Genomic DNA, 15,113 nt, shown 5'->3' on the forward strand with positions numbered 1-15,113 from the left:
GGCCCGCCGGCGCCGGCGCCCGAGGGAGGATGCCCGCGTACTCCGAGGGAGGAGCTGCGGCTGCCGCTTCGGGATGCTTCCGAGGCGCTGTCCCCAGACGCGCCGGGCAGCCGCGAGTTACCGGAGCCGCAGCGCCCTGATCCCCTGGACAGCGCTGGAGGCCCGGAGTGCCCCGAGCGGGGACCCCGGGACGGCGGTGCGGGGGTTCCGGAGGCGCGCATGGCCCCGCCGGGAGGGGGCGGCGAAGCCGGCCGACTCAGCCAGGAGACTGAAGACTACTTGCACAGCTTTCTCCAAGGACGCTTGGAAGATACCGGAGACTTCTTGGCCGGTGAAGACCAAGACGAAGACTCGGACCTCCTTCCAGATCTTTCTCCTGAAGAAGCCTCCTACAGTCTGCAGGAGAATCTGCCTTCCTACGACAGCTGTCTCTCTCTCGACGATCTCGCAAAAAGGATAGAGATCGCAGAGGTAAGTTTGGGATTTTATAGAAGCGCAGTGAAATTTCAAAGGCACATATGTGCTAAACAGTGCCTCGTTTGGGGACATTTTCCCCGGTTCCAGAAAGGAGGGGGAGATCTACTTAACGTATACTTTTAATAATTAGTGGTTATGATTTTTTATATGGATTGAGTACAGTGATTTTTGACCATGATGTTTATGCTTCCGGAACGTATTGTATTGCGCGCCTCTGAACACCATTTTTTTTACTACCGTGACTTTTATTTGATGCTTCTGGCAACTACGATCAAGACAAGATTAGTTGCATTCTTGTAAGAAAATCTCATCTTTTTTCCTCGGACACCTAGAAGATAAAATACATACTATTTCTTCTTATTGTTAATATATTTTTAATTCTTTAAAACAGTACAGCAGAACAAAGGAAACCTTTTAAAATATAAGAAAACAAGGAGGCAGTGGATAGATTTTTTTTAAGCCATTAAGTTGTATGCTGTCTTCCCTTTCTGATTGTATTCGTTTATAAGCTGTACGTTTAAACAAACTTAATACTTACTACTTGACTAAGGTCAATTATTGTAAATAATCCAAAGTTTCTCCAAACAGTAATGAAGCTGGTCAAAACAAAAAACAAACAAACAAACAAACAAAAAATGGTGGAGAGGATCAAGATGACCATTCTCCTTTGACAGTGCCAGTTTTTAAAGTTCAGGAAATTAATAAAGCCATACCAAAACCTTAACCCTTCGGGAGGGTGGCCTCCTACAGGGGAGAATGCTGAGGCTTTTAGTCAGATGCTGGTCAGATATGGAATGGACCCCATCGTCTACCAGTCCACAGACACTGTTCACCTGTCTGGGTCTCTGCTTCCTCCTCTGAAAAGTAGGATACTAACTGCTTTTCTTCTTTTTCATCATAGGTTTTCTTTCTAAGTAACCTTTTGAGTCCCATTTATAGCCATTGTTTTCTAATTTTGCATCATTGTTTTGAGGAGAGGGTGGGTGTACTTTTAAATAGAAAATGGAAAAGCAACAGAGCCAATGTAGGCAACACAGTACCCATAGAAATGGGAGCCAGTGAAAACTTTCCAAGATAATTAGTGGTCACGTTACTGGACTTCCTTCATTGCCACTTCTAGTCAATTGCCCATCAACTATTCTTAATTTTTCTTCACACAATTAGAATAGTAAAGCACCTGATCCAGTATTCATTCATTTCTTGTATTTATCTTTTTATTACCATTTGCAGTCAATATGATTCCTCTTCATTTTCTCTTGAAATTAATTAATAGTGCTTCATGAGTGCCGAGTTTTCGTTTGGGCTGATGAAAATCTTAGGAAATTTTAGAAATAGATGCTGGTAATGGTTGCACCACATTGTGAGTGTAACTAATGCCACTGAATTGTTCAAATTGTGATTTTATATTATACATATCCTGCCACAATTTTTTCTTAAAGTTAAAAAAATTAAGTAGAGGGGCACCTGGCTGGCTCAGTCGGTGGAGCGTGTGATGCTTGATCTCAGAGTCATGAGTTCAAGCCCCATGTTCATGTAGTACAATAGTAAAAATTAGTAAAAATAAAAAATATTTTTTAAAAAAATTGTTTTCATTTAAACAAAATTAAGTACAATGAGTAGTACAGCACTGGATCCAGTATTCCTTCCTGTGTTTATTTCACCAGCCTCTGATACAGGGACATATATGACTGGAAGTCATACCCATATTCAAATCTAACGAGAATACCAAAAGGTCACCCTTCTCTGATCGCTACTTTTCACACCAATAATCAAGTTGACCCAATGGGAAAAGGACAGATGATCTAGTTGTACATGTTTAGGTATAAATGGTGAAGAAGGGTCAGAGCTCCCCACGTTATCGAACACTTACAGAGAGGGTTACTGTTGAATTCACGTTGTATTACAACCAAGTGGGATATTCCTTCCTCAAACTCATAATGTCAGATTTCCTACATAGGTAACACCTGGCGAAACGGTGGGACCTATTTACATTTTAAAGTTGTCTTTCCTGTGAAGTTTTCACACATGATGGTTCCCTTTCCTAAACTTCTGTTGTTCTGTTGTGCTGTTTGAAGAACCACAGTTGACATACGATTGACAGAACTAATTTGCATTCCTATGATAATTCAGAATATTTATTTCCTTCTCCATTCTGAGAAACAGACTTTAATAAATTCTGCCTTACTATGTCAGCAAGAGTTTTTAAAATTTCAAAACTAAAAAAATGACTAATGCTTACAATGTCTTTAAGATCTTAAAAGTGAAGGTTTGGGCTAAGTAAAATGTCCACATAATCGTGGATTTACTTGTAAGTGCAAACTTTTTTTTTCAAGTTTATTTATTTTGAGGTGGGTTGAGAGAGATAGAGAGAGAGTAGGAGCACCCAAGGTGGGGAGAGGCAGAGAGAGAGGGAGACAGAATCCCAAGCTAATAGCACAGAGCCTGACAAGGGGCTTGATCCCATGAACTGTGAGATATGACCTGAGCTAAAATCAAGAATCAGAAGCTTAACTAACTGAGCCATCCAGGCGCCTCAATGCAAACTTCTTTTTAATCCAAACATCATTCCATGCTCAGTAGAATTCTGTTAAGGTTATCTTCTGTGCATTAGGTGCTGAGGCTACGGTGAAGAATCAGATGAACTTCTGGTTTCATCTTTTGGCGGCTTATATGGGTAATTTTACCAGAATTGTTTTTTAAATATCTTTCATCCTTCCATATTTTTGTGAGTAAAGAATACAGAACATGATTTTTTAAATTTATTTATTTTGAGAGAGAAAGAGCAAACGGGAGGGACAGCAAAGGGGAGAGAATCCCAAAGAGGTTCCATGCTGTCAGTGCGGAGCCCCGTGTGGGGCTCGATCTCATGAACCATGAGGTCGTGACCAGAGTCAAAGTCAAGAGTTAGACGCTTAACGACTGAGCCACCTAGGCACCCCAGAACATGATTGCTTAATAACTGATACTTAATGTTTTTTATTTATTTTTGAGAGACAGAGAGAGACAGCGTGAGCAGGGGAGGGTCAAAGAGAGAGGGAGACGCAGAATCTGAAGCAGGCTCCTGGCTCTGAGCTAGCTGTCAGCTCAGAGCCCGATGTGGGGCTCGAACCCACGAACTGTGAGATCATGACCTGAGCTGAAGCTGGATGCTTAACTGACTGAGCCACCCAGGTGCCCCAATAACTGATACTTAAGAACAGTATATTTCATGTCCTCCGGAGCCACCGCGGCTGGTCTGCCTTCCGCCACATCACTGTGCTGTCCTCAAGAGTCCTCTGTTCTCGCCTCCAAACCTCTCATCTCTCATGAGCGACTCTGCCCCTCACAGGTTTCCTCTGCTCGTCACTGTCTCCATGTCTCTGGTTACGGTGGATGTAGCAGTACATTTCTTCATCACCAGGTTTTCCCTTTTTGTGGATCTCTCTTCTTTCATTCTCTTGACACTTCTGCGTTGCTCTGCTCTGGCTGCCGCTGAACTTGGCTTTGACAACCACTGCCAGCCCAGCGGGAGTGTTTGTGTGTGTGTTAAGCGATTAGGTTTATCATATCAAATTAAGTAATTTACACAAAATCTCCTAGAGAACTAAAAACATCTATGCTAATTTAGTTCAGCAAGGTAGAGACGTGTATAAATGAAAACTTCTGGGTTTGAGAAGCAATTTTAAATCCAGAATAACTTTGCTCAGTAAAATGATAGCTTAGTGCTTATCTGAAGCACTGATATTCTTATGTGAAATAGGGCATGACACACTCTTACCAGAAGTACAACCTGCACTGGTTTTAAAAAGCTCCAGGCGGCACCTGGATGGCTCACTTTAGCATCCGACTTCAGCTCAAGCCATTTTTGGGTTTGAGCCCCGCATCAGGCTCTGTGTTGACAGTGCAAAGCCTAGAGCCTGCCCCAGATTCTGTGTCTCTCTCTCTCTGCCCCTCCCCTGCTCATGCTCTCTGTCCCAACTCGTACTCTGTCTCTCAAAAATAAATAAACAATAAAAAATAAATAAAACATAAAAAGTTTCAAAAACATTTATGCTCATTTCATAGATTTTTAACATAAAAAGTTTATCACATGTGCAGGGACCGCAAGGTAGAGAGATTCACTCTTTTGTTCCCTCCTCAGTAACTTTTAATGGACTTCTTTGTGTCCATGACATTGCAGATGCGGAGGCTAAAATTTCAGATGGGGACACTCTGTGTATAAAGCCTGCATTCCAGCCATTGTCCAACTGCAAGAGTTGTCTGTTTGCTGAATGTGACTATCCCAGTTTGGGGGGAAAAGATGAAATTTTACTGTAATACCCATAATATTCCAACATGATTATTGTAATGTCAGAACCCAAACTTCCTTCACCCAAAAAGTCTGTCAGTTATTGCCAATAAGTCATTGACTTGCTGGGCTCTGGAACCTGAGAGTGTTGTATTATCTTCTCTTGAAACTCTCTAGCTCTTCCCAGCAAGAGAAATGTGTTATCCAAATTCAAGGTGACATTATGATCCAACCCCATATTGCTAATAAAAGTCTACTCAGCCTGTAGTAGATTGTTCCTGAGGGACTGGGGGTGAGGAAGGTGTTTGTTTTCTGAATAAGTGACAGTCACATCGAATATTGGGTAAATTTTATGAGAATTAATCTGTCTTTTCACATTGAAAATAATCATAGTGTATCATTCAAGAGATCCCCTTTGGGAGCACAATTTCACAGCATGCTACGCCAAATGGAGTTAAACCGTTCATTTTTCATCATTAGAAAGATTTGGGGGGATGTGATATGTTCAAAAAACTATATTAAATGCTTCAGATGCAACTGATACTTGTTTTTATTTTTTTAAATGTTTATTTACTTTTGAGAAAGAGAGAGAGAGTGTATGTATGTGGCTGGGGCAGGGCAGAAAGAGAGAGGGAGACACAGAATCCAAAGCAGACTGCAGGCTCTGAGCTGTCAGCATAGAGCCTAGCGCGGGGCCAAACTCACGAACTGTGAAATCATGACCTGAGCCGAAGTCAGACACTTAACCGACTGAGCCACTCAGGTGCCCATGATCCATATTTTTAGAAATAATGTCAGAATGTGGTAGCTGGGGAGGAAGCCACATCGCTGCTGAAAGAGGGCAAACATGTTCCCTGCTCTGTCCATATTGGCAACATTTGCTTCGATATCATCAGGTCTACCTGTGTCTCAGGAACCAAAATAGGGGAGGACACAACCTAAAGCTTTCTGACAGGGAGAATGATGGCAACTCAGAATTGCCATTGGGCTTATCTCCAGAGAAGCTGTCGAATCAGAGTGACTTCTGTGCAGCCTTCGTCAGCGGTCGTGGATAGACCGCTGGCATTGGGGGAGTGATGCCATCGTTATTCACTCCTTACTGAGTTCAGAAGGGAGGCCAGGACCAAGCTGCAGCCTTTTACGAACTTGAGTGGGGGGCTGTTCCGTGGCTCCTGGACAAAGGACGTTTTAGAAACGGCATCATGGCTGTTCTGCCCAGAACGGCCCTTTTGAGGGGAGGTTTCCTCGCAGTGGAGGAAATGCAGCCTTGCAACCCCAGAAGAGGGTTCATGGGAAATAGTTGGTCCAGGGTTGATGCCAGCGTCTGCAGAGCCTCCCGAGGGTGATCCAGGGATGACCTGCCTTTTCTTAGCGCCAGATGGCCTCATCTCTGCCCTGCCTTTGTATCCGCCCTTGAAACCTCCTAATTGGTGAGTCAGTGCACTTCTTGCTTGTCGGGTCTCTTGCACTGACTTCCTCTCTTTTCCATGTAATCATTCTTTTAATTTACATCGTTACTGCTCTCCTTGGACTTTTGCGATAGGTCCTCAGTAAGTTTCCCCATCCCTCGTATCACCTTCGTCTCTCCCTCAAAATGGTCTTAACATTAGCATGGTTTAAATTTGGGGTGTCAGGTTGAGAGGTGGGCAAGCAGGTAAGAGAAGTAAATGAGTGGCTTAGTCTGTAGAGGGAGGAGGGGTTCCCAGGCCTCGTTGGGAGGTACCCACCTTTGTAAAACTACGGATGGAATCAAGCACAGCTGAGGGTCTGGGTCTAACTTACAGACTCTCAGTTGAAACCTGTTATGAAGTTGTTTTTTTGTTTTTTGTTTTTTTGTTTTTTTGCCTTGTCTATCTTTCCATGACTCTGTTGGTTCCGCATAACGGCCGTCTATGTGGCTCACTGTTCAGGACACTCGGGAGCTGGCCACTCCAGCTTCCCGGCATTCCTTGCTGCCCCTTTCCACTCACCGTGGTCAGCTGGCCTCTGCTTCCTAGATGCGTTCACCTCTGATCTTTACCTTCTGAGCTAGGCTGCTCTGGAGTGAGGAACCTCCTTGCTACGTATTTATTTAAAAAATTTAAAAAAAAATAAATATTTTTGAGAGACAGACAGAGTGTGAGCAAGGGAGGGCTAGAGAGAAACACACAGAATCTGAAGCAGACTACAGGCTCCAAGCTGTCAGCACGGAGCCCAGCGTGGGGCTGAACTCATTGACTGTGAGATCGTGGCCTGAGCCGAAGTCAGACACTTAACCGACTGTGCCACCCAGGCGCCCCAGTCTTTCTACATATTTATGTCTTCTCATCCCTCAAGATCTAAATCGTGCCCTTTTAGTGGGTAGAGTGCCAAGGACAGTGCCTGGCTCACGGTCAGTCCTCACTGAATGCTAGCTGCTGCCTTTATTCCTTGATCCCTGAGATCCTTAGTGTTTATTCCTTGGTTATTCCTCAAATGAGGGAGGGGCTTGAGCATGATCCCTCCTGAAGTGCTATCTGAGACTGTCATCTCTCTCTGTTATTACAGGGCACACACAGTCTTCTATGCTCATTGCAAACTCCTGAAGGGTGAGGTTCCTATTAAAGACATTTTTGTATTTTCTGCAAAGCCAACACACAGTGTTGTCAGTAACAGCCCCCTACACAGGGCAAGGCTTTTGTTTTGTTTTTAAACCTAGTTTACTTCAAAAAATAACCTTTCAAGGCATCTTTAACTTTGATTATTTTAAGAGAAAAATCTATTATCCAAATAAGGATAAGCTAGGTGCTGTCTATATGTAAACTGCTCATCTGTGTATTCATTTTCTCCTCAGCATATTTGTTGGGCGCTTACTATATTCTGGAAACTGAGGACACACCAGTGAACACAGGTCAGGTCCCTGCTCTTGTGAAGCTTACTCTCTAGAGGGAGTGACACATAATAAATAAGTTCACATAGGGGCGCCTGAGTGGCTCAGTCAGTTAAGCGGCCGACTTCAGCTCAGGTCATGATCTCACAGTTTGTGGGTTCGAGCCCCACATCAGGCTTTGTACTGACAGCTTGGAGCTTGGAGCCTGCTTCTGATTCTGTGTCTCCCTGTCTGATACTCTCCCACTCACACTCTGTGTGTCTCTCTCTCTTTCAAAAATAAATAAACGTTAAAAAACACTAAATAAGTTCACATAAAAATAAACAATGTAGGGGGTGCCTGGGTGACTCACTTGATTAAGCATCGACTTCGGCTCAGGTTATGATCTCACCATTCATGGGTTCGAGCCCCACATCAGGCTCTGTGCTGACAGCTTGGAGCCTGGAGCCTGCTTCTGATTCTGTGTCTCGCTCTCTCTCTGCTCACTAGCACTCTGTCTCTCTCTCAAAAATAAATAAACATTTTTTAAAAATTAAAAAGACAACAACATAAGGTTCAGATCTTGATAAGGGTCATGTGCAGACATCTCAGCAGGCAGAGGGACGGAGAGACAGAGCTGGTAGGCAGGATGGAGGGAAGGCGCTGGGAGAGCTAGCGCAGCTGGGGCACACTGACCAGGGAAGAAAGACCAGCAGGGAGTTCAGGGGGAAGAGGAGGCTGAAGCCGGATCTCCCAGGGCCTGCAGACCAGGGTCAGGAGCTGGAATTAAATTCAAATGGAGGTTGAACCCCTTGATTTTGAACAGCAAATATGCTTCCTGGCTGCTCCGTGGAGACCAGAATGTCTGGAGGTGGGGCCAAAGAAGGGAGCCTGGTCAGGTTAGTGGCTGGGTTGAGGTGAGAAGCAGTGCAGGGGTGGTCTGGGAGGGGAGGTAGCGGGGTAGTGAAGGATGCTTTAGAAGGAGAAGGGACAGGACTCACTGATGGAGTAGATGCGGAGTGAGGCTGTATGCACTGTTGGGAGGGGAAGAAAATCAGGTGTGTTGGAGTCTGCTTATTTCAACAATTGTGGAATGGTCCTTGACATTCTTAACATTTCTTTTCCTGTTCTGTAATTATTAAAGCATCCTATTACGCAAACAAAAACAAATCACAAAAAGATAGTGCTTTATATAGAAACTGAGAGATGTTATAAAACTCCTGTTTTTATTTTTTTAAAGGCTTTTTCCTTTCTAAACTCATCTTTTAAAAGTTCAACATTGACCTACTTCGATATTATTTTGTTCCTCTTTTTTGCTCTCTCCATGTCACATTGTTCTAAGATCCGCGTTGTGGGCTCAGAGACCACCATGGTGTTCTTCCCGGAGGTTGGCTTTCCTCCATGCAGCCACCTTCTCTTGCTCCAGTTACGACTTGTTGTATTACTTTGCTGTATTAGGAGCCATGACATTAATCTACTTGCAGATGAACTGCATGACCCGAAAGATATTTCATCTACCCATCTCCTCTCCCATGTCTCTAGATCAGTGGATTTAGCCATTAGTTTAAGTATCTCTTAATTGGAGTGATGTGTAAGATAAGGATTTGTTGCTAGAGAGATCAGGTTCTCTGGAAAGACTAAATAACCTGATTAGGTTTATTTGAAAATCCTGTTCATCTCACTTTAAGTGTAAGATGTAACAGATAATACGCAACAAAATTTAAATAGTCCTAGAAAATAAGATCTTTTCATGTAAAGGAAATGGCAGGAGGTTTACTGAGTGTGTATTCACACTCTGCCAGTAACTGTGGTACAAGGTAAGCAGGTTATGTTAGCTTTCCGAGCTTAGCTTGTTTTGTAAAATGGGACCAATAACGCCTACGTAACAGAGTTGTGAAGACCAGCTGCGTACAGATTCACTGAATTATGCCTCTTATTACGTAAAGTGTACCGATTCACAAAACAAGGGCTCTTATGATGGAGCCCAAATCTAAAGGGACAGGCAGGGAACATTGCTTATTTTCAGTGGATCATGGCGGTGAATTTGACACGTGCTTCTATAGTGAAATCACTGGCACACTACTAATGATACGCTAATATGATTTGTGAATGTTAATTCTCAAGTGAGTCGGAAACTGTGGGCTCCTGCTTCAAATTCACCAGCCTTGAAGTTCTGGAGTGAGCAAGCCTGTATCATTAAAAGAATATTATTTGGTATCTGCCTTCTCCTTTAATCTGGTGAGTAGGCAGTTCTAATAGAGAGGGCTCTCTGAATGTGTTTTTTATCTCATTAGGATTTACTGTGCGAGGAGAGTTGCAAAATAATTTTATTTTTTCGACTAGTTAATTCTTAAAACACTGTGTAGGATGATCATTGGTATTTGAGGGGAAGTGCAGAAGAACTACTTATTTGCAAATATACAGAGGAGGCCAGATGGATGTTTTGTTTTGTTTTTATTCTTATTTCTACACTTCTTCATAGAGTTCCACCGGTGACAATTACATTAATTACAGAGTAGATGGCCTTTTGTTCTCAGTGGAAGGGCTGTTCTATTTTGGCTGAATAGGAAAGGAATTTGGTAATTGAAGTGGGAAGCTAAATTTGGTTTTTAAAGCTTTATTTTCAAGATTAAGAAGTTAACCTTTTAATGCTGACATTATGGAAAAGAGGGGGAAAAGGCATACAAACTTTTTTTAGGGTAGTTTGGAGAAGACACATTTCTTTGTGTCCTAAATCAACTTCCCTACCTACTTAGAAACACTTGGCAGTCTTTTGAGTGAGAGCCTGAACTAAGATCCTGACCTTGTTTTGGCTTACTTGACTTCCTACCATCAATGTTTTTAATGTTCAATGTTGTTTAATGTTTATTTTTGAGAGACAGAGACAGAGTGTGAGTGGGGGAGGGGCAGAGAGAGAGAGGGAGACACAGAATCCGAAGCAGGCTCCAGGCTCTGAGCTGTCAGCACAGAGCCCGACATGTGGCTTGAACCCACGGACCATGAGATCACAGCCTGACCTGAGCTGCAGTCGGACGCCTAACCAAGGACCATACCCACGTGTCTTCAGTGGTTCCCCCCTTATCCTGCATCTTCTGTGCCTAAACCTGAACTTGGTCCTGCCATCCCTTGTTCTGTCTGTAGACTATAGGACCTCGGGGACCTCGGGAGCAATTGGAAAAGAAAGATCCCTGGAGAAGATCCTGAGCAAGAGTGAAAGGAAATAATGGAAAAGCCTCCTCCCCCCCGCCCACTTCAGACTTTGGGGCGGGCCTGCTGAAAGAAACTGTTTTGTTGGGAGAGAAAAAGGAAAAGAAAGTATAAGGCATGGTTAGATTTTTAGCCAAGATTTAAGGGTGGGGTGGGGGAGGGCGTCAAAACAAAATGTTAGCCCATCCCCCACAACTGTAATTTCTTCCCTCTTCCAAAAACTTGCCGAAGTTCATCGCCACCCATAGTAAATAAGGGGAGCTTAACTGTGTGATGTCCAGAACCAGACACCCCGCTTCAGGCCATGCAGGGCCAAAGTAGCAGCCTCACAGCAGGTGCACCGTGACTGGCTGCTGGGTCTCAGAAGCACGTCTGTGTCTTTCCAGAGGATGTCACCTCGAGTTTCACGTGGCCTTTCAACATACTTTTATTCATAGCACTGTCTTTTGACTTATGATTTGAGTCTCTTTCTTGAATTTACATGTTGAAAACTCGTATCACAAAGATATAAAGGTTATAGTAATGCCACTCTGGGGCTCATCCCCACAATTCTTTTTTCTTCATGTGTGTTTATTTTTGAGAGAAAAAGAGAGACAGAGCATGAGTGGGGGAGGGGCAGAGAGAAAGAGAGACACAGAATCCAAAGCAGGCTCCAGGGCTCCGATGTGGGTCTCGAATCCATGAACCATGAGATCATGACCTGAGCCGAAGTCAGATGCCTAACCGACTGAGCCACCTCACAATTATTCCTAATATAATTTTTCCCCCTAATAGATAAAGCAACTCAAAAACATCTACATTGAGTGAATTCACTGTTGGTAAATGTATGACTTAATTTGATGCAGAAAATAGCGAATGAGCCTATAAAAATTCCTATTTTGTTTTACATTAACTAAAAATAAAAATATCAGTGATACATCTTTAGTGGTCGTATAGCCATTAAAACTAGTTTCCATTCTGTATCTCTTGCTCTTCAGAAACTTCTCCATTTCAGTGCTTTTACAATCATTTTTCTTTGGTGTATAAAGGGGCTCTTTTTACTTTGCATAAAGGGATGTTGCTGCTTTCTAAAGAAACATTTGAAATACTATTCTTTTGCATATTTGTACTTTCCATTTTAATGTCACTAAAGTGCTTTAGTTTTCTCAGAAGAAAGACATCATCTGAAATACCCATTTCCTTTAAAAAGATTAAATTGCTAACATTGATTTTTTTTTTTTTTGAGATAATGCTTTCTGTAGACCCGTGTTCAGGGAAGCTCAGAGATTATATTGAGTTATTTGGCCCTAAAAGCCTTGAGTTATAAAAAGAACGAATAGAATCAGTAATATTTATGCATAGCACATTAGCAGAGATGGCCGGCTGGAACTGGAAATCGTATTAAGTATTTTATGCCATCGATCAGATAAGTGACATTACAGGCAGTCCTCAACTCCCAGTGACCCGACAGCAGCAGGCTGCTGACATCTGCAGTGTTAGGCCCACAATGCGCACCTGTGTCATCACCTACAGCTTGTCCACGCAGGCCACCGCACAGGTTAACTTCTTTCAATCCACCTGCTGCTCGGAGGGGCCCTCCTTTGCTCCCCAGTCTGGCTCTATCAACTGATCCCCTTCTCCCTCCCGAGGAATCTCATCAACTCCTAAATGGCAAGGGTTTTTGTTTTTGTCTTTGTTCCCAAATAAGGGATGGAGTGGAGGCAGGAGAGGTGTCTCCAGAGAAAAGCAGAGGCAGCTTAGAAAAGGAGGCGAGTACAGAAGATACTAGCAAACTCCATTTTAGACTTCAGGGTCTGTTGCGGATTGTAGCAGCCCTACACAGTGTGTGGGTGAATCGGTTTCACTGTATTCCGATTCTGTGTTATTGACAAAAAATAGACAGGGGGCCCTTGGCCTACCACCCATAATTTGCCAAACTCTGTATACTCCAAAGTAACACATCCCTGGGGAACTGACTCTGAGCTATTACAGAAGAGAAGCCCTTAAAATATTTTGGCAGTAAACATAATTTCATATATAACATAGTTCCACAGAGGGACTGAGCTTAACACTCATTTTGATGTTAAAAGTTGGCATCAGGGGGCGCCTGGCTGGCTCAGTCCATAGAGCACGTGACTCTCAGTCTTGGGTTCCTGAGTTCATGGCACCAAATATATTTTGAGTCTCACATGTTCATTTCCTTTTTTTTTAATATTAGTTATTTTTGAGAGAGAGCAAAAGCAGGGAAGGGGCAGAGAAAGGGGGAGACACAGAATCCAAGCAGGTTCTGGGCTTCCAAACTGTCAGCACAGAGCCCGATGTGGGGCCCAAACCCACAAACCTGAGGTGAAGTCGGACGCTTAGCCAACTGAGCCAGCCAGGCGCCCCTCATATGTTCATTTCTTAAAAATTGCTGGTGAAGAAAAACGAAGTGGTGGACCATCAGCCTCTGTTATTAAGCAAAACCCAGCACTCATGAGTAAGCAGAGAGGGGCCGGGAGTTATCATCTCACAGACGCCCTGTGGGAAGTGGAGCTACGGCCAGCCTAGTTCCCTGCGCCCAGCGTCCGGTTGCCTGGCCCTGGAGGTGTCTGGGGGCTGGGGAGAAGGGCTGTGGTTTCAGACGTGTGTTAGGCAGTCAACTGCCTAAAGGAAAAGCATTATTCTATTATAAGGATTCTGATGATCAGTTATATGTAGGAGTTGGATAAACCTGTAATAGAAATCCAAATACCTATGGTTTGGAATTAGCCTTTATACCGTTGCATGTAAACTCTCTCTGACAGGTTGCTCCTGCCGAAGGACTGGTCTCTATATTAAAGAAGAGGAATGACAGTGTAGGAGACCGTCCCGCCCAGATGCAGCAGAAACCATCGAAACGAAGAGTGAGGTTCCAGGAAATAGACGATGGCTTAGATCAAGGTAAAGCACCCAGGGCCCCCTCGCGCTGAGCTGGCTCTCAGTGCCACCTGGGATTGGGTCATCCGTGGTATCGTGTTTGGTAGTAGGGTTTGTAAAAGGACACGTGTACTTGATGGCTTTATATTCTGTAAAGAAACACATGGAATCAAATGATCATCAGCTCTTTTCTCATTCCTGAGCATTTTGTTCAAATAAATGAGCAAATTATAAAATTCAACACATGACCTTCCTGTCCCACAGACAGTGTGTTCGGAGCTCAATACAATTTCCTGTTTTATACTTTTTTTTCTTAATTATTTTTTAATGTTCATTTATTGATTTTTGAGAGAGAGAGAATGCACGAGCTGGGGAGGTGCAGAGAGAGAGAGAGGGAAACCAAGAATCCCAATCAGGCTCCACACTGTCGGCACAGAGCCCAACACGGAGCTCAAACTCATGAACTGTGAGATCATGACCTGAGCCAAAATCAAGAGTCAGATGCTTAACAGACTGAGTCCCCCAGGGGCCCCAATACTTTTTTTTTTTTTAAGTGAGCCTGCTATTGTCGTTTTTTCAGTGGCAGTTAATACTCTTTCTTTGTAGGTCTGAGAAATATTTACCACTTACAAGTATATTCTCTGGAGATTTCTTCCTGATTCTGTGGAAGAAAGTGCCTCTGGAGCGGTCCATTCACACTGCTGCTGCTGTTTGCTTTCCCTCCTGGGCTTGTGTTTAAGGTAGTTGCTAGGTTTACGTAAGGCCTAGGTGAATATGCATGGAAGGAAACGTAGCCAAGAACCCGTCCACATGCTTCTCAAGTTTATAGAACACCTGCATTGTTACGAATAACAGTGTCAGCACGTACAGACGCCTTCTAAGTATGACATCAAGGAATAACAGTGGAGGTTTCTAGAGTTTTATCATAGAAAGCTTCTGATTTACCATTATAAAGGAGCCTCAGAAATCATCTGCTCTCATCCCTCATTTCACCTCTGCACCTTGCTTGTAATCACCCCGGGCTTCGCTGGATCGAGCGCTCCGCTCTCCGCATGAATGACACTGAATCTGCTTAATGGGAGGAGCTCTGGACTTGCAGATGACATTCGTCCACACTGAGTGGCCATCTCCTCTCTAACCAGATCACTCCGCTGGTGCCTTGCAGCCCCCAGGGGGGCTGTGCCGCTGTAAACCATTTCAACATGTGTTGATAAAACAAAATGTTTGTTTTAAAATACACTGCATTTAAGTGTTTATATATAAATATATGATCATGAAGGAAAACATGGAAAAGTACCTGCCTCAGATTGTTAACATAGATGAGGGGGTGGGAGGGCATGATGCCAAAAAACAGAAAAGATGGTGAAAAAAAGTGAACTGACCAAACAAAAAACCCCCAAGAGATACATTGATGATATTATAGTTATTCATGTATCTAAAAATAGACTTGCATATATA

General features: G+C 43.4%; 1 protein-coding gene across 3 annotated transcripts in view; it reads left to right on the forward strand.

The window, feature by feature from the left end:
* Positions 1-15,113, forward strand: part of CNST (consortin, connexin sorting protein) — a 119,861-nt gene that overhangs the window by 100,138 nt on the left and 4,610 nt on the right. For all 3 annotated transcript variants that reach the window (XM_029934866.1, XM_029934865.1, XM_029934867.1), the window contains 2 exons: positions 1-471; positions 13,544-13,679. The exon at positions 1-471 is cut by the window's left edge and continues 332 nt beyond it. In XM_029934866.1, the coding sequence (XP_029790726.1) occupies positions 1-471; positions 13,544-13,679 (607 nt within the window). The remainder of the gene's footprint in view (positions 472-13,543; positions 13,680-15,113) is intronic.

Source organism: Suricata suricatta, chromosome 3, assembly GCF_006229205.1.
Source record: "Suricata suricatta isolate VVHF042 chromosome 3, meerkat_22Aug2017_6uvM2_HiC, whole genome shotgun sequence".
Taxonomy (NCBI): domain Eukaryota; kingdom Metazoa; phylum Chordata; class Mammalia; order Carnivora; family Herpestidae; genus Suricata; species Suricata suricatta.